Source organism: Salmo salar, chromosome 16 (assembly GCF_965601325.2).
Source record: "Salmo salar chromosome 16, fSalSal1, whole genome shotgun sequence".
NCBI classification, from domain to species: Eukaryota; Metazoa; Chordata; class Actinopteri; order Salmoniformes; family Salmonidae; genus Salmo; species Salmo salar.
Window position 1 is genome coordinate 95,864,017 of NC_138306.1, and position 22,093 is coordinate 95,886,109.

The following is a 22,093-nucleotide window of genomic DNA, read 5'->3' on the forward strand; positions in this document are numbered from 1 at the left end:
TTCAAGGTTGGTCAGTGTTGGTAGGATGAAGGAAGGTATTTCAAGGTTGGTCAGTGTTGGTAGGATGAAGGAAGGTATTTCAAGGTTGGTCAGTGTTGGTAGGATGAAGGAAGGTATTTCAAGGTTGGTCAGTGTTGGTAGGATGAAGGAAGGTATTTCAAGGATGGTCAGTGTTGGTAGGATGAAGGAAGGTATTTAATGGTTGGTCAGTGTTGGTAGGATGAAGGAAGGTATTTAATGGTTGGTCAGTGTTGGTAGGATGAAGGAAGGTATTTCAAGGTTGGTCAGTGTTGGTAGGATGAAGGAAGGTATTTAATGGTTGGTCAGTGTTGGTAGGATGAAGGAAGGTATTTCAAGGTTGGTCAGTGTTGGTAGGATGAAGGAAGGTATTTCAAGGTTGGTCAGTGTTGGTAGGATGAAGGAAGGTATTTCAAGGTTGGTCAGTGTTGGTAGGATGAAGGAAGGTATTTCAAGGTTGGTCAGTGTTGGTAGGATGAAGGAAGGTATTTCAAGGTTGGTCAGTGTTGGTAGGATGAAGGAAGGTATTTCAAGGTTGGTCAGTGTTGGTAGGATGAAGGAAGGTATTTCAAGGTTGGTCAGTGTTGGTAGGATGAAGGAAGGTATTTAAAGGTTGGTCAGTGTTGGTAGGATGAAGGAAGGTATTTAAAGGTTGGTCAGTGTTGGTAAGATGAAGGAAGGTATTTAATGGTTGGTCAGTGTTGGTAGGATGAAGGAAGGTATTTAAAGGTTGGTCAGTGTTGGTAGGATGAAGGATGAGTATTTAAAGGTTGGTCAGTATTGGTAGGATGAAGGATGAGTATTTAAAGGTTGGTCAGTATTGGTAGGATGAAGGAAGGTATTTAAAGGTTGGTCAGTATTGGTAGGATGAAGGAAGGTATTTAATGGTTGGTCAGTGTTGGTAGGATGAAGGATGAGTATTTAAAGGTTGGTCAGTATTGGTAGGATGAAGGAAGGTATTTCAAGGTTGGTCAGTGTTGGTAGGATGAAGGAAGAGTATTTCAAGGTTGGTCAGTGTTGGTAGGATGAAGGAAGGTATTTAAAGGTTGGTCAGTGTTGGTAGGATGAAGGATGAGTATTTAAAGGTTGGTCAGTATTGGTAGGATGAAGGAAGGTATTTAAAGGTTGGTCAGTGTTGGTAGGATGAAGGAGGAGTATTTAAAGGTTGGTCAGTGTTGGTAGGATGAAGGTAGAGTATTTAAAAGGCGTCGTGGAAAATTGTCTCAAAAATATAACACTCTTGCAAGAACTTGTGAATTCAATATAGGATTTAATACAAAGTATCAAAGCCGTGCTGGTCCGCGGAACATCCAACTTCCCTGAACACCAGCTCTGCTTTTATACACATACAGCATATAGGTACATCCCATATGTTAATGCAGTTACTCCCCTTAGTCCTTCTGCCACCATTATCTTTTAGTCCGAGTTCTTTGCTTGTTAACGCCCAACAATAACAACTCATATCTGCTTCTGATTAGATTATAACGGTGGCGGGGACCTCTGTATGTCATACAAATATAACGCATGCATTGCATGCTCATGTTTAGTCATTTTACTACCATCTCCCTTCCTGTGCCCTTCTGACTTTGGTATGTCTGGCTGTCATAAATGTATTTATGGCCTTGGTTAATGTACTCATTGCTCGTGTGTAATCTTAACAGACTGGTGATAATACGGTTAGGGAAGAGGTAAATACAGAACTCAAGTCCAGTTGCCAGGCTACTGCACAACCCGCAGTGGCCCGTTACCTTATTTGGACTGGGTGTTCACCTTCTCTTCCTATGGCCAATGTCCTTATGTCTATGCTACTTCAGCATAGCGACTACAATTATTTATGTTACTTAGCTCCCACAATGGTTGGTCAGTGTTGGTAGGATGAAGGATGAGTATTTAAAGGTTGGTCAGTGTTGGTAGGATGAAGGAAGTGTATTTAAAGGTTGGTCTGTGTTGGTAGGATGAAGGAAGGTATGGACCAGTCATAGTCAGTCCATTCATCTCCAGATAGCTAGGTGGACCAGTCATAGTCAGTCCATTCATCTCCAGATAGCTAGGTGGACCAGTCATAGTCAGTCCATTCATCTCCAGATAGCTAGGTGGACCAGTCATAGTCAGTCCATTCATCTCCAGATAGCTAGGTGGACCAGTCATAGTCAGTCCATTCATCTCCAGATAGCTAGGTGGACCAGTCATAGTCAGTCCATTCATCTCCAGATAGCTAGGTGGACCAGTCATAGTCAGTCCATTCATCTCCAGATAGCTAGGTGGACCAGTCATAGTCAGTCCATCCATCTCCAGATAGCTAGGTGGACCAGTCATAGTCAGTCCATCCATCTCCAGATAGCTAGGTGGACCAGTCATAGTCAGTCCATTCATCTCCAGATAGCTAGGTGGACCAGTCATAGTCAGTCCATTCATCTCCAGATAGCTAGGTGGACCAGTCATAGTCAGTCCATTCATCTCCAGTTAGCTAGGTGGGACCAGTCATAGTCAGTCCATTCATCTCCAGATAGCTAGGTGGACCAGTCATAGTCAGTCCATTCATCTCCAGATAGCTAGGTGGACCAGTCATAGTCAGTCCATTCATCTCCAGATAGCTAGGTGGACCAGTCATAGTCAGTCCATTCATCTCCAGATAGCTAGGTGGACCAGTCATAGTCAGTCCATTCATCTCCAGATAGCTAGGTGGACCAGTCATAGTCAGTCCATCCATCTCCAGATAGCTAGGTGGACCAGTCATAGTCAGTCCATTCATCTCCAGATAGCTAGGTGGACCAGTCATAGTCAGTACATCCATCTCCAGATAGCTAGGTGGCCCAGTCATAGTCAGTACAATCCATCTCCAGATAGCTAGGTGGACCAGTCCATAGTCAGTACATTCATCTCCAGATAGCTAGGTGGGACCAGTCATAGTCAGTACATTCCATCTCCAGATAGCTAGGTGGGACCAGTCATAGTCAGTCCATTCATCTCCAGATAGCTAGGTGGACCAGTCATAGTCAGTACATTCATCTCCAGATAGCTAGGTGGGACCAGTCATAGTCAGTACATCCATCTCCAGATAGCTAGGTGGGACCAGTCATAGTCAGTCCATTCATCTCCAGATAGCTAGGTGGACCAGTCATAGTCAGTCCATTCATCTCCCAGATAGCTAGGTGGGACCAGTCATAGTCAGTACGTTTTCTTCAATACAGGAAGGGTTGCTATGGGATTAAATTCACAATACTTTGTGACGATGTGGATTTTCAGCCGTTTTCAGAAGATGAACAGGGACTCCTCTGTCACGTCCTGACCATAGAAAGATGTTATTTTCTATGGTAGAGTAGGTCAGGGCGTGACAGGGGGTGTTTTTCTATGTTTTCTATTTCTATGTTGTCAGGTTCTAGGTTTGTATTTCTATGTTGGGATTTTGTTTGGGATGATCTCCAATTAGAGGCAGCTGGTCCTCGTTGTCTCTAATTGGAGATCATACTTAAGTAGGTTTTTTTTTTTGTTTTTTTTCCCCACCTGGGTTTGTGGGAGATTTGTTGATGTTTCACCTCTGCGTCACGGTTTGTTGTTGTTCTTTAGTTTATTGTTTATGTATCGCATAGTTTCACAGTGTAAATAAAAAAATGCGGAACGACACACACACACACACGTTGCACTTTGGTCCGCTTCTCCTTACGACCAGCCGTGACAGTCTGCTGTCCTAACGTCAACTGGTTCCACCAAGAGAGATTTAAATACCTATTTTAAATTCCTAATTATATGGTTCCATTCTATGGTGGGGTGCCAGGACAGACAAAAAGCTTCGACTGGGCATAGTCCTTTGGCTTGTTGCTGTAAACACTCCAACTTGTTTGTTTATTAAAAATGGGAATGTTCGTTTCTCCCCCCCCCCCCCCTCAGTCAATACTTTTCATGGTCATGTTTGGGGGGGGGGGGGGTTGTCATGGAAATACTGTGGGAATAATGGAAGGAGTCTACTGCAGTATATCTATTCAGGAGACTAAGAGACCAGTCCAGTCTACTGCAGTATATCTATTCAGGAGACTAAGAGACCAGTCCAGTCTACTGCAGTATATCTATTCAGGAGACTAAGAGACCAGTCTACTGCAGTATATCTATTCAGGAGACTAAGAGACCAGTCTAGTCTACTGCAGTATATCTATTCAGGAGACTAAGAGACCAGTCTAGTCTACTGCAGTATATCTATTCAGGAGACTAAGAGACCAGTCTAGTCTACTGCAGTATATCTATTCAGGAGACTAAGAGACCAGTCTACTGCAGTATATCTATTCAGGAGACTAAGAGACCAGTCTACTGCAGTATATCTATTCAGGAGACTAAGAGACCAGTCTACTGCAGTATATCTATTCAGGAGACTAAGAGACCAGTCTACTGCAGTATATCTATTCAGGAGACTAAGAGACCAGTCTACTGCAGTATATCTATTCAGGAGACTAAGAGACCAGTCTACTGCAGTATATCTATTCAGGAGACTAAGAGTCCAGTCTAGTTAACAGGTTAAATTGTCCCTGTCCAACTGTCCTCACGTCACTCTTCTGGAGACACAAGGGAAGTATATTCTGAGTAGAGTCAAAGAGTAACATGTTTCCAATGGGAACAGAACGGCATGTACTGCATGTACTTCATGTACTGCATGTACTTTTAACATGTTTTCAACAGTTCTATTTTTATTACCAAATGACCATCACCTATAAACAACCCTAATCAAGATGAAGCGTTGAAGACAGACTGTCTTGTCTGTTGGTTGTCAGTCTGGCTGCTGAGAAGCAGCCAAAACCCTGTTATATATATATATATATTGATATATACACAAAGACTAGACTAGAGAGTTCCAGTTCTCTCAGCCCATATTTAGAAAAGGGTCATTCCTTCCCTTCAATGTTACACGTCAAACATTAACCACAGGCATATCATGTGACTGGGATTCAAAAACAAGTCTCCTTTTGAAATATTCCTCTCATCTTTCATCTAACTCCTAGGGGGAATTCTGGGAACTTTCCAGCATACTTATAGTAGGTCTGCTTCCCAAACGGCACCATATATATATATATTATAGTGCATTCCTATTGACCAGAGCTCTACAGGTCCGGGTCAAAAGAAGTGCACACTAGATAGGGAGCCGTTTGGGACGTACACTAGTGACCACTTCCCGTCTCTGTCCCCTGTAATTTTCCAGTTTCTGCATATTTGGGATTTCCATGGAGACCAGGCGTAAAATATATTGGTCTGGTTTACCATCATGGTTTATACAAGTCTCTCCCCCCCCCCTCACATCTCCACTTGGCTAACTCAGGGTGCATTCCAAATGGCACCACAACGGGTCTCGGGTCAAAGGGAGTGCACTATATCTAGAGTACAGTCAGCCATTTAGGACGGCACCACGGTGCTGAAGAGCTGGAGCCTCTTACTGTCTGGTTCAAACCCCAAATCCCCAATCAGTCACACATTTCACTGTCTGGTTCAAACCCCAAATCCCCAATCAGTCTCACATTTTACTGTCTGGTTCAAACCCCAAATCCCCAATCAGTCTCACATTTCACTGTCTGGTTCAAACCCTCAGTCCCCAATCAGTCTCACATTTCACTGTCTGGTTCAAACCCTCAGTCCCCAATCAGTCACACATTTGATGATGCCCCCGGACAGGGCCAAACAGGTAGGATATAACCCCCACCCACTTTGCCAAAGCACAGCCCCCACACCACTAGAGGGATGTCTCCAACCACCAACTTACCGTCCTAAGACAAGGCCGAGTATAGCCCACAACGATCTCCGCCACGGCACAACCCAAGGGGGGGGGGGGGGGGGGGGGGGGGGGCAACCCAGACAGGAAGACCACGTCAGTGACTCAACCCACTCAAGTGACTCACCCCTCCCAGGGACGGCATGGAAGAACACCAGTAAGCCAGTGACTCAGCCCCTGTAATAGGGTTAGAGGCAGAGAATCCCAGTGGAGAGAGGGGAACCGGCCAGGCAGAGACAGCAAGGGCAGTTCGTTGCTCCAGCCTTTCCGTTCACCTTCACACTCCTGGGCCAGACTACACTTAATCATAGGACCTACTGAAGAGATGTGTCTTCAGTAAAGACTTACATTTTGAGGCCGAGTCTGCGTCTCTCACATGGGTAGGCAGACCATTCCATAAAAATGGAGCTCTATAGGAGAAAGCCCTGCCTCCAGCTGTTTGCTTAGAAATTCTAGGGACAGTAAGGAGGCCTGCGTCTTGTGACCGTAGCGTACGTGTAGGTATGTGCGGCAGGACCAAATCGGAAAGATGATTAGGACCAAGCCCATGTAATGCTTTGTAGGTTAGCAGTAATTTGATTTGATATTAAAACTGTAAAGATCAACAAGTACTGCCAGGAGTCATCCAGCTTGAGGAAACCCTCCATTGGAGTTAGTGTTGCTATAGATGGGATAGCTGGGATAGCTGGGATAGATGGGATAGCTATAGATGGGATAGCTGGGATAGCTGGGATAGCTGGGATAGCTATAGATGGGATAGCTGGGATAGCTGGGATAGCTATAGATGGGATAGCTGGGATAGCTATAGATGGGATAGCTGGGATAGCTGGGATAGATGGGATAGCTATAGATGGGATAGCTGGGATAGCTGGGATAGCTGGGATAGCTATAGATGGGATAGCTGGGATAGCTGGGATAGCTATAGATGGGATAGATGGGATAGCTATAGATGGGATAGCTGGGATAGATGGGATAGCTGGGATAGATGGGATAGCTATAGCTGGGATAGATGGGATAGCTATAGCTGGGATAGATGGGATAGCTGGGATAGCTGGGATAGCTATAGATGGGATAGCTGGGATAGCTATAGATGGGATAGCTGGGATAGCTATAGATGGGATAGCTGGGATAGCTATAGATGGGATAGCTGGGATAGCTATAGATGGGATAGATGGGATAGATGGGATAGCTATAGATGGGATAGCCGACAACGTCACCAAGACGACCAAGATTGTTTAGCTCCATAGTTGCACACGTGTTGGTTTCGTTACTAAACAAACAATCCTCAGTTTCAGACCTCCTCATAGGGAGCCACTCTACACAGAGGGAATAGGGAGCCACTCTACATAGAGGGAATAGGGAGCCACTCTACACATAGAGGGAATAGGGAGCCACTCTACACATAGAGGGAATAGGGAGCCACTCTACACATAGAGGGAATAGGGAGCCACTCTACACATAGAGGGAATAGGGAGCCACTCTACACATAGAGGGAATAGGGAGCCACTCTACACATAGAGGGAATAGGGAGCCACTCTACACATAGAGGGAATAGGGAGCCACTCTACACAGAGGGAATAGGGAGCCACCCTACACATAGAGGGAATAGGGAGCCACCCTACACATAGAGGGAATAGGGAGCCACTCTACACATAGAGGGAATAGGGAGCCACTCTACACATAGAGGGAATAGGGAGCCACTCTACACATAGAGGGAATAGGGAGCCACTCTACACATAGAGGGAATAGGGAGCCACTCTACACATATAGGGAATAGGGAGCCACTCTACACATATAGGGAACAGGGAGCCACTCTACACATATAGGGAACAGGGAGCCACTCTACACATATAGGGAACAGGGAGCCACTCTACACATATAGGGAACAGGGAGCCACTCTACACATATAGGGAACAGGGAGCCACTCTACACATATAGGGAACAGGGAGCCACTCTACACAGAGGGAATAGGGAGCCACTCTTCACATAGAGGGAATAGGGAGCCACTCTTCACATAGAGGGAATAGGGAGCCACTCTTCACTATGCCCCACACCCTCATTCTTATAAACATTCTAGTTCCTAGAACGACTCTGTAAGGAGACTGCACTGACATCACCCCGTTATCATTATTATAGAGAGAGGAGGAGAGATGACGAGAGAGGAGGAGAGAGAGATGAGGAGAGGGGAGGAGAGAGATGAGGAGAGAGAGATGAGAGGAGGAGAGATGAGAGAGAGAGGAGGAGAGATGAGGAGGAGAGAGGAGGAGAGAGAGATGAGGAGAGAGGGATGAGGAGAGAGGGATGAGGAGAGAGGGATGAGGAGAGAGGGATGAGGAGAGAGGAGGAGAGATGAGAGAGAAGAGGAGAGATGAGAGAGAAGAGGAGAGATGAGAGAGAAGAGGAGAGATGAGAGAGAAGAGGAGAGATGAGAGAGAAGAGGAGAGAGATGAGGAGAGAGGAGGAGAGAGAGATGAGGAGAGAGGAGGAGAGATGAGAGAGAAGAGGAGAGAGATGAGGAGAGAGGAGGAAGAGAGAGATGAGGAGAGAGGAGGAGAGAGAGATGAGGAGAGAGGACGAGAGAGAAGAGGAGAGAGGACGAGAGAGATGAGGGAGAGAGAGATATGAGGAGAGGGCCCATTGCTGAAAGATGAACCAGTCTACTGTATTTGATTTGGTTCATTAAATCACGACTGTGTTTACATGTGTTGTGATCAGGATAAAGATCCCCAGAATCTGACATCGTCCCTCGGCGCTGACATCAGACTCAGGTGCCTGACCTCTAACTACATATAACACTCATAGGAGACTGGATCTATAAAGACAACAAGATAGGGGGAGAGGAGAGAGAGGGGAGATGAGAAGGGGAGAGGAGAGATGAGAGAGAGAGGAGAGATGTGGAGAGAGATTAGGAGAGAGAGAGGAGAGATGAGGAGAGAGATGTGGAGAGAGATTAGGAGAGAGATGTGGAGAGAGATTAGGAGAGAGAGAGGAGAGAGGAGAGAGATTAGGAGAGAGGAGAGAGGAGAGATGAGGAGAGAGATTAGGAGAGAGGAGAGAGGAGATGAGGAGAGAGATTAGGAGAGAGGAGAGAGGAGATGAGGAGAGAGATTAGGAGAGAGGAGAGAGAGAGAGAGAGAGGAGAGAGAGAGGAGAGAAAGAGAGAGAGGAGAGAGGAGAGAGAGGAGAGAGAGAGAGAGGAGAGAGAAATGAGGGCTCATTGCTGAAAGATGAACCAGTCTACTGTATTTGATGTGGTTCATTAAATCATGACTGTGTTTATGTGTGTTTTGATCAGGTTAAAGTTCCCCAGAATCAGAAGGAACACATGATTTAATGAACCCTATCAAATAATTTAACTTGTTTTCAACTTCAGCATTGAGTACCCTCTCCACCTCCCTCTTTCCCTCCCCCTCCCACTACCTCTCCACCTCCCTCTTTCCCTCCCACTACCTCTCCACCTCCCTCTTTCCCTACCTCTCCACCTCCCTCTTTCCCTACCTCTCCACCTCCCTCTTTCCCTACCTCTCCACCTCCCTCTTTCCCTACCTCTCCACCTCCCTCTTTCCCTACCTCTCCACCTCCCTCTCCCACTACCTCCCTCCCACTACCTCTCCACCTCCCTCCACTACCTCTCCACCTCCCTCCACAACTCTTTTCCCTCTCTCCCTCCACCTCCCTCCCTCATTTTTCATCTGATTCGTGTTAACTTTAACCTTCAGAACAGTCAGTTGTCCACATAACGGACGTTTTTCTCACCAAATTATCTTTGTCAACGGTTTTCTTTTCACTGGTTGGCTTGTTGTGTTTTTGAGGAAGTGGGGAACAGGGGATGAAGAACAGGCTTGTTGTGTTGTTGAGGAAGTGGGGAACAGGGGATGAACAGGCTTGTTGTGTTGTTGAGGAAGTGGGGAACAGGGGATGAAGAACAGGCTTGTTGTGTTGTTGAGGAAGTGGAGAACAGGGGATGAAGAACAGGCTTGTGTTGTTGAGGAAGTGGGGAACAGGGGATGAAGAACAGGCTTGTTGTGTTGTTGAGGAAGTGGAGAACAGGGGATGAAGAACAGGCTTGTGTTGTTGAGGAAGTGGGAGAACAGCGGGTATAAATCGGCTCTTGAACTCTGTAACCTCATTGGCCAGTTCTCATGAATCCATAATGGGATGTACAGCAGATGTCTCATGTTTTGAGGGAGCGCGCAATTAGCAAACTGACTGCAGGATTGTCCACCAGAGCTGTTGCCAGAGAATCGAATGTTATTTTCTCTACCATAGGCCGCCTCCGTCGTTTTAGAGAATTTTGCAGTACTTCCAACCCGGCCTCACAACCGCAGACCACGCGTAACCAAACCAGCCCAGGACCTCCACATCCGGTTTCATTGTCTAAGGGGATGCAGAGGCGTATTTCTGTCTGTAATAAAGCCCTTTAGTGGGGAAAAAATTAATTCTGATTGGCTGGGCCTGGCTCCCCAGTGAGTGGGCCTCTGCCCTCCCAGGCCCACCCATGGCTGAGCCCCTGCCCAGTCATGTGAAATCCATAGATTAGGGCCTGTTGAATTTATTTCAATGGACTGGTTTCCCTTATAACTCAGTAAAATCTTTTTAAAATGTTTGCATATATAATTAAAATTGCAATACTTTTATCAATAATATGCGTAAAAAAAAAGTTTGATACCTGTTTTCAGTACCTCACCTTGCGAGGATAACAGCACTGAGCACCTTGTCAAGTTTTTTGGGGGGATTTGAAAACACACCTAGATTGTGTGCTGTAGAGTGGTGGTCTCTGGGTACACGATGTATTGTGAAATCTGTTCTCACATTTTTAAAATGTTACATGTTTATGTATATTATTGGCAGGAACAAAAAAAAAAAAATGGGGATCCTTAAAAATAGTCCACTACTATTAACCAGACACCACAGGGTAGTAGTCCACTATAAAGAGAATAGTGTGTTATTTGGTACAAATTCTCTTTCAACATACAAAAACATCAAGATAGACAACTTGAGGCCACAAACTGCCATCTAGTGGTGAAACACGGCCATGACAACCTAGAGGGACGTCCCAATACAATTTTATTTTACCTTTATTTAACTAGTCAGCTAAGAACAAATTCTTATTTTCAATGACGGTGGGTTAACTGCCTTGTTCTGGGGGCAGAACGACAGATTTTTTACCTTCGATCTTGCAACCTTTCGAGGCAGCAGGGTAGCCTAGTGGTTAGAGCGTTGGACTAGTAACCGAAAGGTTGCAAGTTCGAATCCCCGAGCTGACAAGGTATAAATCTGTCGTTCTGCCCCCTGAACAAGGCAGTTAACCCACTGTTCCCCGGTAGGCCATCATTGAAAATAACAATTTGTTCTTAACCGACTTGCCTCGTTAAATAAACTAGTCCAATGCTCTAACCACTAGGCGACCATGTTCACTGTCCGTATTTAGAATGTCCTTTTTATTTACAAAATAAATTCCTTTCATACGAGGCCGCTTTATATATTTCAGTCAGCAATACAACGAGCATCGCTGCTTCCCAAGTCAACCAACAACAGAGTTTAAGTGACGGGATGATCAACTTGTGAGATGTGCTTTTTTTTCTCTACCACTTGTACTGAGCAACTAATATTTTAGACATCTCAGGAAGGGAAAAATAAATCTCAATAACATATATTTCAACAAAACAAAATAAAGTAAATTCGTAAGGTAGAGATTATCTACAGAGAAAAATTACAAAAGAGAAGTATGTCAAATACAATGCTCACATTTATTAGATTCATTTATTAAATTTACTTCATCAACAAAGAAAAACAAATCCCAAGTCTCAATTGTGATTTAAAAACTCCCTATAGCTCTTAACTACCACGTGTCCAGATATTGTCGTGGATAGCCATCGATTGCATATTAAACGCTACGGACAAGTACAGTAGTTAATTAACTACGGAAGAACACCAAAACTTAGTCAGAGACGTAGTGTATGGCCCCCTATTCCCTACAAAGTGCACTACTATTAACCAGAGCCCTATGGGTAGTGCACTATGTAGGGAATAAGGAAGCCATAGTATAAATCGGTGGATTGTTCCCTAAAAAACAAAAACAAACGTTAACCAGCTGTAAATACGTAGTCAACAGAAGGTCATAGTCAAGTTCTCCACCGTCGTCGTCTCCTCCTCAATCTGCTGCAATGCATTCTGGTCACTGGGAGGTGGCAAGGTGAGCTGAAAAGTCATAAAGAGAGAACATTGATTACGTCTCATCTAAAATCAGTAGTAATGACACGTCATCTAAATTACTGAGTTTTAGGACTAAACATCCAAAAACGACAGTCCAGTCTTCTCCAAGTAGACCTTCCGCTCATTAAAATGTCAGGCATGTTCTCATTAATGAGGCGACAGCAGGTGGATCAGTAGAACGGGAGAGCGGAGTAGGAGGAGAGGGAGACGGAGAGGGGGAGAGCGGAGACGGGGGAGGGAGACGGGGGAGGGAGACGGAGAGGGGGGGAGGGAGACGGGGGAGGGAGACGGAGAGGGAGACGGAGAGGGAGACGGAGAGGGAGACGGAGAGGGAGACGGAGAGGGAGACGGAGAGGGAGACGGAGAGGGAGACGGAGAGGGAGACGGAGAGGGAGACGGAGAGGGAGACGGAGAGGGAGACGGAGAGGGAGACGGAGAGGGAGACGGAGACGGAGAGAGGGAGACGGAGAGGGGGAGAGCGGAGTAGGAGGAGAGGGAGACGGAGAGGGGGAGAGCGGAGACGGGGAGGGGGAGACGGGGGAGGGAGACTCTTTTAAAAATCGGGACTCCTGTACTTCCTGTATAAATGACTTACACTTGAGTCGGATGTAGCAGGGGTCACAGTAAGGCTTCCCGTTACTGATTCTGATCTGGGCTCTGACTTCTGACCCGCCAAGTCGGCACCTGCAGTCCACACACTGAGGGAGAGGAGGAGATGGACTGTGATTAGCGTCACCAGCCCTACCGCCGTAGAGAGAGAGTTAGCGTCACCAGCCCTACCGCCGTAGAGAGAGAGTTAGCGTCACCAGCCCTACCGCCGTAGAGAGAGAGTTAGCGTCACCAACCAAGGAAAACCCCAAAGAAAGGTGACACCTGAAGCCAGCCGGCCACAGCGCCCAGGTGAAGCCAGCCAGCCGGCCACAGCGCCCAGGTGAAGCCAGCCAGCCGGCCACAGCGCCCAGGTGAAGCCAGCCAGCCGGCCACAGCGCCCAGGTGAAGCCAGCCAGCCGGCCACAGCGCCCAGGTGAAGCCAGCCAGCCGGCCACAGCGCCCAGGTGAAGCCAGCCAGCCGGCCACAGCGCCCAGGTGAAGCCAGCCAGCCGGCCACAGCGCCCAGGTGAAGCCAGCCAGCCGGCCACAGCGCCCAGGTGAAGCCAGCCAGCCGGCCACAGCGCCCAGGTGAAGCCAGCCAGCCGGCCACAGCGCCCAGGTGAAGCCAGCCAGCCGGCCCGCTACAGTGCCCATTAGCTCATGCTGTGAAGGGTCATTGAGTGTGCTGACAGGTTTTGTAGAGGACCTCTCCTCCGACCAGGTGAATGAGGTCCAGACCAGACGACTCACCTGAAAGCAGGCCAGGTGGAAGCAGAGGTTCAGGGTCTCAATGACCATGGCAGCCCCTCTGCCCATAGGACACACACACACTGAACACACCTGACGAGAAGTCAGCACTCTGCAGACAGAGAGACAGAGAGACAGAGAGAGACAGAGAGAGACAGAGAGAGACAGAGAGAGACAGAGAGAGACAGAGAGAGACAGAGAGAGACAGAGAGAGACAGAGAGAGACAGAGAGAGACAGAGAGAGACAGAGAGACAGAACACAGGAAGAAAAACAGGATGAGAGAGGAGGGATCACAGAGGGACCAGACTGATCTGGGGGGGGGGAAACATCCATTGAAAAGGTGTCCTCCCACATGGCTGGACGATGAGCTACACGTTCACGGGGAAGATAAAACTGAAATTGGGTTTTTATTTTTCCCCCCAAAAAGGCCCTTGTATTTAATGTATTATGATGGCTTATTGATTATACATGAAGCCTTTCTCTGTCCATCCATCCTTGTTCCTACTGCTAAGTCACCCCTCATTCTCCTCTCGGGGATCAGACTACAGCACTGAAAAACGCAAAGATGGTGGATTTGGAAAGTATTCACACCCCTTTGACTTTCCCCCCCCCACACTGTTACATTACAGCCTTATTCTAAAATGGATTAAATTATTTATTCCTCAATCTAAACACAATAAAGCCCATTCTGACATCACAAGGCCCCATTCTGACATCACAAGGCCCCATTCTGACATCACAAGGCCCCCCTAATGACAAAGTGAACACAAGTTTTTAGACACATTACATAAGTATTCAGACCCTTTGCTATGAGACTCTAAATTGAGCTCAGGTGCATCCTGTTTCCATTGATCATCCTTGAGATGTTTCTACAACTTGATTGGAGTCCACCTGTGGTAAATTCAATTGATTGGACATGATTTGGAAAGGCACACACCTGTCTATATAAGGTCAGAGCAAAAACCTAAGCCAAAACCTAAGCCTTGGCCTGAATGCAAAGCGTCACATCTGGATGAAACCTGGCACCATCCTTACGGTGAAGCATGGTGGTGGCAGCATCATGCTGTGGGGATGTTTTTCCAGCGGCAGGGACCGGGAGACTAGTCAGGATCGAGGCAAAGACGAACGAAGCAAAGTACAGAGAGATCCTTGATGAAAACCTGCTCCAGACTGGGGTGAAAGTTCACACAGCCAAGACAACCAAGACAGTGGCTTCGGGACAGCTCTCGTGTCATACCCAAGAAGACTCGATGCTGTAATCACTGCCAAAGATGCTTTAACAAAGTACTAAGCAAAGGGTCTGAATACTTATGTAAAATGTTTTTTTTTAATTTTTAATAAACGTGCAGAAATGTCTGTCATTATGGGGTATTGTGTGTAGATTGATGAGGGGGAAAACAATTTAAATCAAATTTACAATAAGGCTGTAATGTAACAAAGTCATGGGATCTGAATACTCTCAGAATGCACTGTCCATTTTAAACATACAACACACAGCGCAAGTCCCAATTGGTCCATTACCGGTCGTGCTGCTGTGAGACGGGTCGTGATTCGCCGGTGGCGGGTTCCTCTCCGGTGTTGGGTGGGGTGGAAGACGCGCTGAAGGGGCGGGGCTTGGTAGGGCTGTGTTTCTGGGTCCCGTTGGAGTAACCCCCCAGGGCTCCACCCATGCTGTGCCGGGAGGAAGGGGGGCAGTATGGGGCGGAGAAACCCAGGGAGGAGTGGGGGCGTTGGGGGTTCGAGAGCAGAGAGGAAGAAGAGGAAAGGTTGTCCAGAGAGTCGTACCTGCCGAGAGGTCAGATAACAGGTCACGGAGAGAGAGAGAGAGAGAGAGAGAGAGAGAGGTACATTCCAAGTGGCACACCCCCTCCTACCTCATTGGCCCTTGCCGGTAATTGGATAGACCCCTCCCTCCTACCTCATTGGCCCTCGCCGGTAATTGGATAGACCCCTCCCTCCTACCTCATTGGCCCTCGCCGGTAATTGGATAGACCCCTCCCACCTCCTAGGCCCTCGCCGGTAATTGGATAGACCCCTCCCACCTCCTAGGCCCTCGCCGGTAATTGGATAGACCCCTCCCTCCTACCTCCTCATTGGCCCTCGCCGGTAATTGGGCTGTTTGTTGTCAGAGGTGGACCGTTGTCGTATCCAGCTGTTGTCGGTCAGCAGAGCCGTCCTCTTCCTCATCTCCTCCAGGATCTGTTGCCTCTCAGCCTCGACTAACGACATGCTCTGACGAGACTTCCTCCTAGCGACCTCCCCGGTAACGCCTAATAACCAACCAGAGAGCAGAGACAGAGACAGTATAAACCAATCAGATCGTAGTTCCTACAGCAAGACCAATAAAGAAGGACGGTCATTCGAGCATTGTCCAATGAGTGAAGAATATTATTCCAACACGACCAATAGGTGTAAAGAAACCCCTCTATCACAATATAAAGAGGTGAGGAGAGTCATTACCCAGCAGCCCTCCTGTCTCCCTGGGCCTCGGCTAAACGAGAGGACTGGTTAGAGTCATTACCTAGCCCTCCCCAGCCCCCCTGGGCCTCGGCTAAACAAGAGGACCGGTTAGAGTCATTACCCAGCCCCCCTGGGCCTCGGCTAAACGAGAGGACTGGTTAGAGTCATTACCCAGCCCTCCCCAGCCCCCCTGGGCCTCGGCTATATGAGAGGACCGGTTAGAGTCATTACCCAGCCCTCCCCCTGTCTCCCTGGGCCTCGGCTAAACGAGAGGACTGGTTAGAGTCATTAGCCAGCCCTCCCCAGCCCCCCTGGGCCTCGGCTATATGAGAGGACTGGTTAGAGTCATTACCCAGCCCCCCTGGGCCTCGGCTATATGAGAGGACCGGTTAGATTCGACCAACATGGTGTAAAAAGTACATCGAGATCAAAGCTGGGTTTGGAATGGGGAGCCCACTCATTAAACAGAGGGTTAGTCAACAGTAGAGGCTGACCTTTCACTTCCTGTCTGTGGAAACCCTCCAGCGACGGGAAGGACTTGGATTTCATCCTGATCAACAAACACATTAGTCTGTCAGGTTATACAAGACATCACTCACACATACAAACACTGAGCACAACCAGTCATACAAGCATCAAGGTGATTGACGTACAAATATCACCACATGATTAATTGACAGTTTACCGTCACAAAAGGTGCACTCCCAAGCCCCCTAGCTGGGTGAAACCATAGGAGGAATCTCTAGTACTGACTGACCTGTCAGCTATAGATAGCTGGGTGAAACCATAGGAGTCCCCAGACCTGGAGGCAGAGGCAGCAGAGGAGGCAGCCAGGACAGAGCGAGAGGGCAGGGCGAGAGGACAAAGGGCAGGGCGAGAGGACAGAGCGAGAGGACAAAGGGCAGGGCGAGAGGACAGAGCGAGAGGACAAAGGGCAGGGCGAGAGGACAGAGCGAGAGGACAAAGGGCAGGGCGAGAGGACAGAGCGAGAGGACAAAGGGCAGGGCGAGAGGACAGAGCGAGAGGACAAAGGGCAGGGCGAGAGGACAGAGCGAGAGGACAAAGGGCAGGGCGAGAGGACAAAGGGCAGGGCGAGAGGACAGAGCGAGAGGACAATCACAGCAGACGAACAATTTAGGCTTGTTTGACAGCAGCCAGCAAGTCGTGACTGACTGGTCCACAAATCACCTTGAAATCAGAAACTAGATAAGTCAGTCACAATTGACCCACAATGCATCAAGGATTTGATTCTCTTGAACAGGGCAGTAGTGCCACTGGGCAGAGTGATGCCTTTAAACATCACCACGAGAAGTAAATAATAACAAAGATATGGTCTTCCTCACCAAGTATCTCCTTCTGCCAGTCCACCAGTCTCCTCTTCCAAGCTCCTCCCTTCTTGAGGATGAGGCTCCTCCCTTCTTCCCCCGTCAAAAACAACTTCCTTCTTTTGATTGGATGCCACATGGGCAACAGGGGGCATGGGCTGGCTCAAGACCGGCTGAGGACTGGCAAGGCTAGCGATCCCATTGGTCATCTCTCCTGCGCTCTCCGTGTTCGGTGCGGATGAGTCGACACAAGGGACTACATTTCCCACGATGCCTCTGGACGGTAGAGGATCAGGGGTCACCTCAGCCTGTCTGTATCCTGCCTCCTCCTGGGCCTGCTGCCACTCAGCATCCAGCCTCTCCTGGTCCTCACGGTACTTCTCCTGTACAACATCACACAAGACAAGTAAGCTGTCCAATCAGCATTCTCTCAGACTACGGGTAAATGTAGCCCAGAATTGACGCTTTTAATCCTAACAGACACGGGGACAAACGGCTCCAATGAAAGCAGTTCCACGCTGAATCACTGAAGTGGAAGATCAGTGATATTTACTCAGTGTGGTTCCAGGCTAAGAGAGCGAGTCAGTCTCCCTGACCTGCAGGAGGAGGCGAGAGCGAGCCAGTCTCCCTGACCTGCAGGAGGAGGCGAGAGCGAGCCAGTCTCCCTGACCTGCAGGAGGAGGCGAGAGCGAGCCAGTCTCCCTGACCTGCAGGAGGTGGCGAGAGCGAGCCAGTCTCCCTGACCTGCAGGAGGTGGCGAGAGCGAGCCAGTCTCCCTGACCTGCAGGAGGTGGCGAGAGCGAGCCAGTCTCCCGGACCTGCAGGAGGTGGCGAGAGCGAGCCAGTCTCCCGGACCTGCAGGAGGTGGCGAGAGCGAGCCAGTCTCCCGGACCTGCAGGAGGTGGCGAGAGCGAGCCAGTCTCCCGGACCTGCAGGAGGTGGCGAGAGCGAGTCAGTCTTATGGACCTGTAGGAGGCGAGAGCGAGTCAGTCTTACGGACCTGTAGGAGGCGCTCCTGCTCCTCCTGCCACTTCTCCTGCCTCCTCCTCTCTTCCTCGGGGTCCCAGGACCAACTGGAGGAGGAGGTGCTGAGGGACGGTACCTGGAGCTGGAGGACGACCCAGAATATTACCTACCCCACCCACAGAATACCACCACCCACCCACAGAATACCACCACCCACCCACAGAATACTACCACACACACACACACACACACACACCCTTAAGAGCCACTGTTCCCCCATCTTGTTCCTATGACTTACATCAGATATTGCCGACGCCGATCCGCCTAACAGAGAGAGGGGGGAGGGTAGAGAGGAGAGGGGGGGAGAGTAGAGAGGGGGGGAGAGTAGAGAGGGGGGGAGAGTAGAGAGGGGGGGAGAGTAGAGGGGGGGAGAGTGTGTGTTAACAGTCAGCCAATGTGAGAATAAATGTTTCCAAAAATCGGGCTCACTTATCTCACCCCATTTATCATCATTCTATTTATTAATGAAGCAAAGAGCACTGCAAATCAAACGCCCAAAAAGAGCCTCCTGAATGAATCAAAGAGCACTGCAAATCAAACGCCCAAATAGAGCCTTCTGAATGAAGCATAAAGCACACGCCCAAAAGAGCCAGCCTCTGATCTCATACCACAGCTCCAATCAGCTGACATTCACACACACACTGACTAGGTAGTAATCAACGAATCACAGAGCTGCCTGGGAGAGACGGTCCAGATACTGGAGTGTTGTAGCTTCAACGTCAGAGCACTGCACACACACACACACACTCACCACATAGGTAGACCATAGAGCTGACTCCTGGTGAGGCTGAGGGGAAAGAGCTGTGTTATGACAGTACCAGCGGGTAACCGGGAGAGGGGCCCCCGCCCTCCCGCCCCAGAGCGGGTAACCGGGAGAGGGGCCCCCGCCCTCCCGCCCCAGAGCGGGTAACCGGGAGAGGGGCCCCCGCCCTCCCGCCCCAGAGCGGGTAACCGGGAGAGGGGCCCCCGCCCTCCCGCCCCAGAGCGGGTAACCGGGAGAGGGGCCCCCGCCCTCCCGCCCCAGAGCGGGTAACCGGGAGAGGGGCCCCCGCCCTCCCGCCCCAGAGCGGGTAACCGGGAGAGGGGCCCCCGCCCTCCCGCCCCAGAGCGGGTAACCGGGAGAGGGGCCCGTCTCCTGCTACAGATCAGGTATCTGTTACCAACAAAAGCATCTCTGTATTCCCAGTCATGTGAAATCCATCAATTAGGGTCTAATGAATTTGATTTCCTTAAATTAACTCAATAAAAATCGTTGCATGTTGCGTTTGTATTTAATATATTTATGGGCAGCAGAATCGAGGCCAAACAAGCGTCGCCAGTGTTGAGCCGTTTCAGCTACAAAGCAAAAACGGCTTAAATGACTAATTTAATATAAACCAACACCAGCCCCAAACACCAGCCAACAACGACAAAGCCTGGCGACAGACATTAACTGTTACCTTTCTGATTAAAAAACTCTGCTCTCCTTTTCTGGGTTTTCAGAACAATCAGATCATGTTCTACACAGGAGAGGAAACAGGAAGTGCGAAAGAGAAGAGGAAGTGAGAGTGTAACAGAGTTTCCTAAAAGTAACACCCAGGAACCTGTAAAACCTTCAGGTCATTTCAAACGATACATCGCCTTCAGAAAGTAATTATACCCCTTGACTTATTTCACATTTTGTTGTGTTAAAGCCTGAATTTAAAATTAAATAGATATCTCACACAATACCCCATAATAAAGTATTTTTTATGTTTGTAAATGTATTGAAAATAAAATGCAGAAATCTCATATACGAGTTAGGAAGGATCCTTGAGCAGTTTCCTTCCTCTCCGGCAACTGAGTTAGGAAGGACGCCTGTATCTTTGTAGTGACTGGGTGCATTTATGCGCCATCCAAAGTGTAATTAATAACTTCACCATGCTCAAAGGGATATTCAATGTCTGCTTTTTATTTCCCCCCCCCCCCCCCCATCTACCAATAGGTGCCCTTCTTTGCGAGGCCTTGGAAAATCTCCCTGGTCTTTGTGAGGAACCTTAGAGATAATTGTATGAGCGGGTTACAGAGAGGAGGTTCTCATTCAAATAATAAAATGTTAAACACAATAAAAAAAATTAAAAAAAAAAAAAATAAAAATAAAAAAATCGCACACCGTGTGAGAATACATTTGTTCTCCTGAACTTATTTCGGCTTGCCATAAAGGGATTGAATACTTATTGACCAGAGTCACTTCAGCATTTAATTTTTTCACATTAATTTGAAAAACATAAAACCTCCATTTTATTAAATTTTACATTTCAGACTAACAAAATTTTGGGAAAAGTCAAGGGGTGTGATTACTTGCTGAAGGCACTGTACCTTTCCTAGTCAATTCATTCATTACCTTTACTTCTGATAGCCAGAGGATCGTCCCGAAAACCTCCCTTCGTGCTTTTAGAGGTCACCCCCTAGGAGAGAGGGGGGAAAAGATATGAAAAGAGATTTAGATTTGTTTGTAACCCGTTTCCTTCATCACTCAAGTCGTGTCAGTAAATGCGTTAGAGACGTCAATACTGATCGTATATAAAAGAAGAAAAAAAAAGTGACACATTGACCTCTTGTCCGTTGAGCTGGGCCAGTTTCACCATCGTTGTCTCTCTGCTGGTATCAGTTGGACCTGAAAGTGTCAGAACACCACTGGTCAGATGGATGATCTCATGGGTGGTACAGGCCCGGTCCGCCACAAAGCCTCTGACCCCAGTCCGTCCCAACACAGGCCCGGTCCGCCACAAGGCCGCTGGCCCCAGTCCGTCACAACACAGGCCCGGTCCGCCACAAGGCCTCTGACCCCAGTCCGTCCCAACACAGGCCCGGTCCGCCACAAGGCCGCTGGCCCCAGTCCGTCACAACACAGGCCCGGTCCGCCACAAAGCCTCTGACCCCAGTCCGTCACAACACAGGCCCGGTCCGCCACAAAACCTCTGACTCCAGTCCGTCACAACACAGGCCCGGTCCGCCACAAAGCCTCTGACCCCAGTCCGTCACAACACAGGCCCGGTCCGCCACAAGACCTCTGACCCCAGTCCGTCCCAACACAGGCCCGGTCCGCCACAAGGCCGCTGGCCCCAGTCCGTCACAACACAGGCCCGGTCCGCCACAAGGCCTCTGACCCCAGGCCGTCACAACACAGGCCCGGTCCACAAAGGTTTACAAACATTGATTCACAAAATCAGTACGCTAAATTATTGATCCTCGATCAGTAGGCCGGGAGTTCTGATTAGCAAATCAGTAGCCTAATAGCTGATCAATAGAAAGTCAATACTTTTACTGCGAATAAACATTAAAACCTAAATGTAGTGTGGAACAGGGAGGACCAAACAGTGAGAGAAAAGCCCCCAGTCGTCTTCCACTACAACCAAACCAACATCACAAGCTTTGACATGTAGTAAAAGCTCTACCAGGACAGATCAACATGTAGAAACATGCAAACCAAATACATTGATAGTCAGGGTTCTCTACGGAGCCCTATGAGGGACAAACAGCCAGGGTCCTCTACGGAGCCCTATGATGGACAAACAGCCAGTCAGGGTCCTCTACGGAGCCCTATGATGGACAAACAGCCAGCCAGGGTCCTCTACGGAGCCCTATGAGGGACAAACAGCCAGTCAGGGTCCTCTACGGAGCCCTATGATGGACAAACAGCCAGTCAGGGTCCTCTACGGAGCCCTATGATGGACAAACAGCCAGCCAGGGTTCTCTACGGAGCCCTATGATGGACAAACAGCCAGTCAGGGTCCTCTACGGAGCCCTATGATGGACAAACAGCCAGCCAGGGTCCTCTACGGAGCCCTATGAGGGACAAACAGCCAGTCAGGGTCCTCTACGGAGCCCTATGATGGACAAACAGCCAGTCAGGGTCCTCTACGGAGCCCTATGATGGACAAACAGCCAGCCAGGGTTCTCTACGGAGCCCTATGATGGACAAACAGCCAGTCAGGGTTC

At 48.7% G+C, this 22,093-nt stretch overlaps 1 protein-coding gene across 11 annotated transcripts in view; it reads right to left on the reverse strand.

Moving 5' to 3' along the window:
• Nucleotides 1-11,498: 11,498 nt before the first annotated feature.
• Nucleotides 11,499-22,093, reverse strand: part of LOC123727922 (LIM domain only protein 7) — a 45,864-nt gene continuing 35,269 nt past the window's right edge. For 4 of the 11 annotated variants that reach the window (XM_082963200.1, XM_082963194.1, XM_082963193.1 and 1 more), the window contains 13 exons: nucleotides 20,707-20,768; nucleotides 20,496-20,559; nucleotides 19,573-19,632; nucleotides 18,372-18,397; nucleotides 18,108-18,215; nucleotides 17,126-17,490; nucleotides 16,540-16,584; nucleotides 16,277-16,332; nucleotides 15,409-15,592; nucleotides 14,844-15,107; nucleotides 13,325-13,433; nucleotides 12,579-12,681; nucleotides 11,499-11,968 (listed from right to left, as the gene is read on the reverse strand). In XM_082963200.1, coding sequence (XP_082819326.1) covers nucleotides 11,946-11,968; nucleotides 12,579-12,681; nucleotides 13,325-13,433; nucleotides 14,844-15,107; nucleotides 15,409-15,592; nucleotides 16,277-16,332; nucleotides 16,540-16,584; nucleotides 17,126-17,490; nucleotides 18,108-18,215; nucleotides 18,372-18,397; nucleotides 19,573-19,632; nucleotides 20,496-20,559; nucleotides 20,707-20,768 — 1,469 coding nt within the window. In that variant the 3' untranslated portion in view covers nucleotides 11,499-11,945. The remainder of the gene's footprint in view (nucleotides 11,969-12,578; nucleotides 12,682-13,324; nucleotides 13,434-14,843; nucleotides 15,108-15,408; nucleotides 15,593-16,276; nucleotides 16,333-16,539; nucleotides 16,585-17,125; nucleotides 17,491-18,107; nucleotides 18,216-18,371; nucleotides 18,398-19,572; nucleotides 19,633-20,495; nucleotides 20,560-20,706; nucleotides 20,769-22,093) is intronic. The other 7 variants (XM_082963198.1, XM_082963197.1, XM_082963202.1 and 4 more) reach the window with 5 other exon arrangements.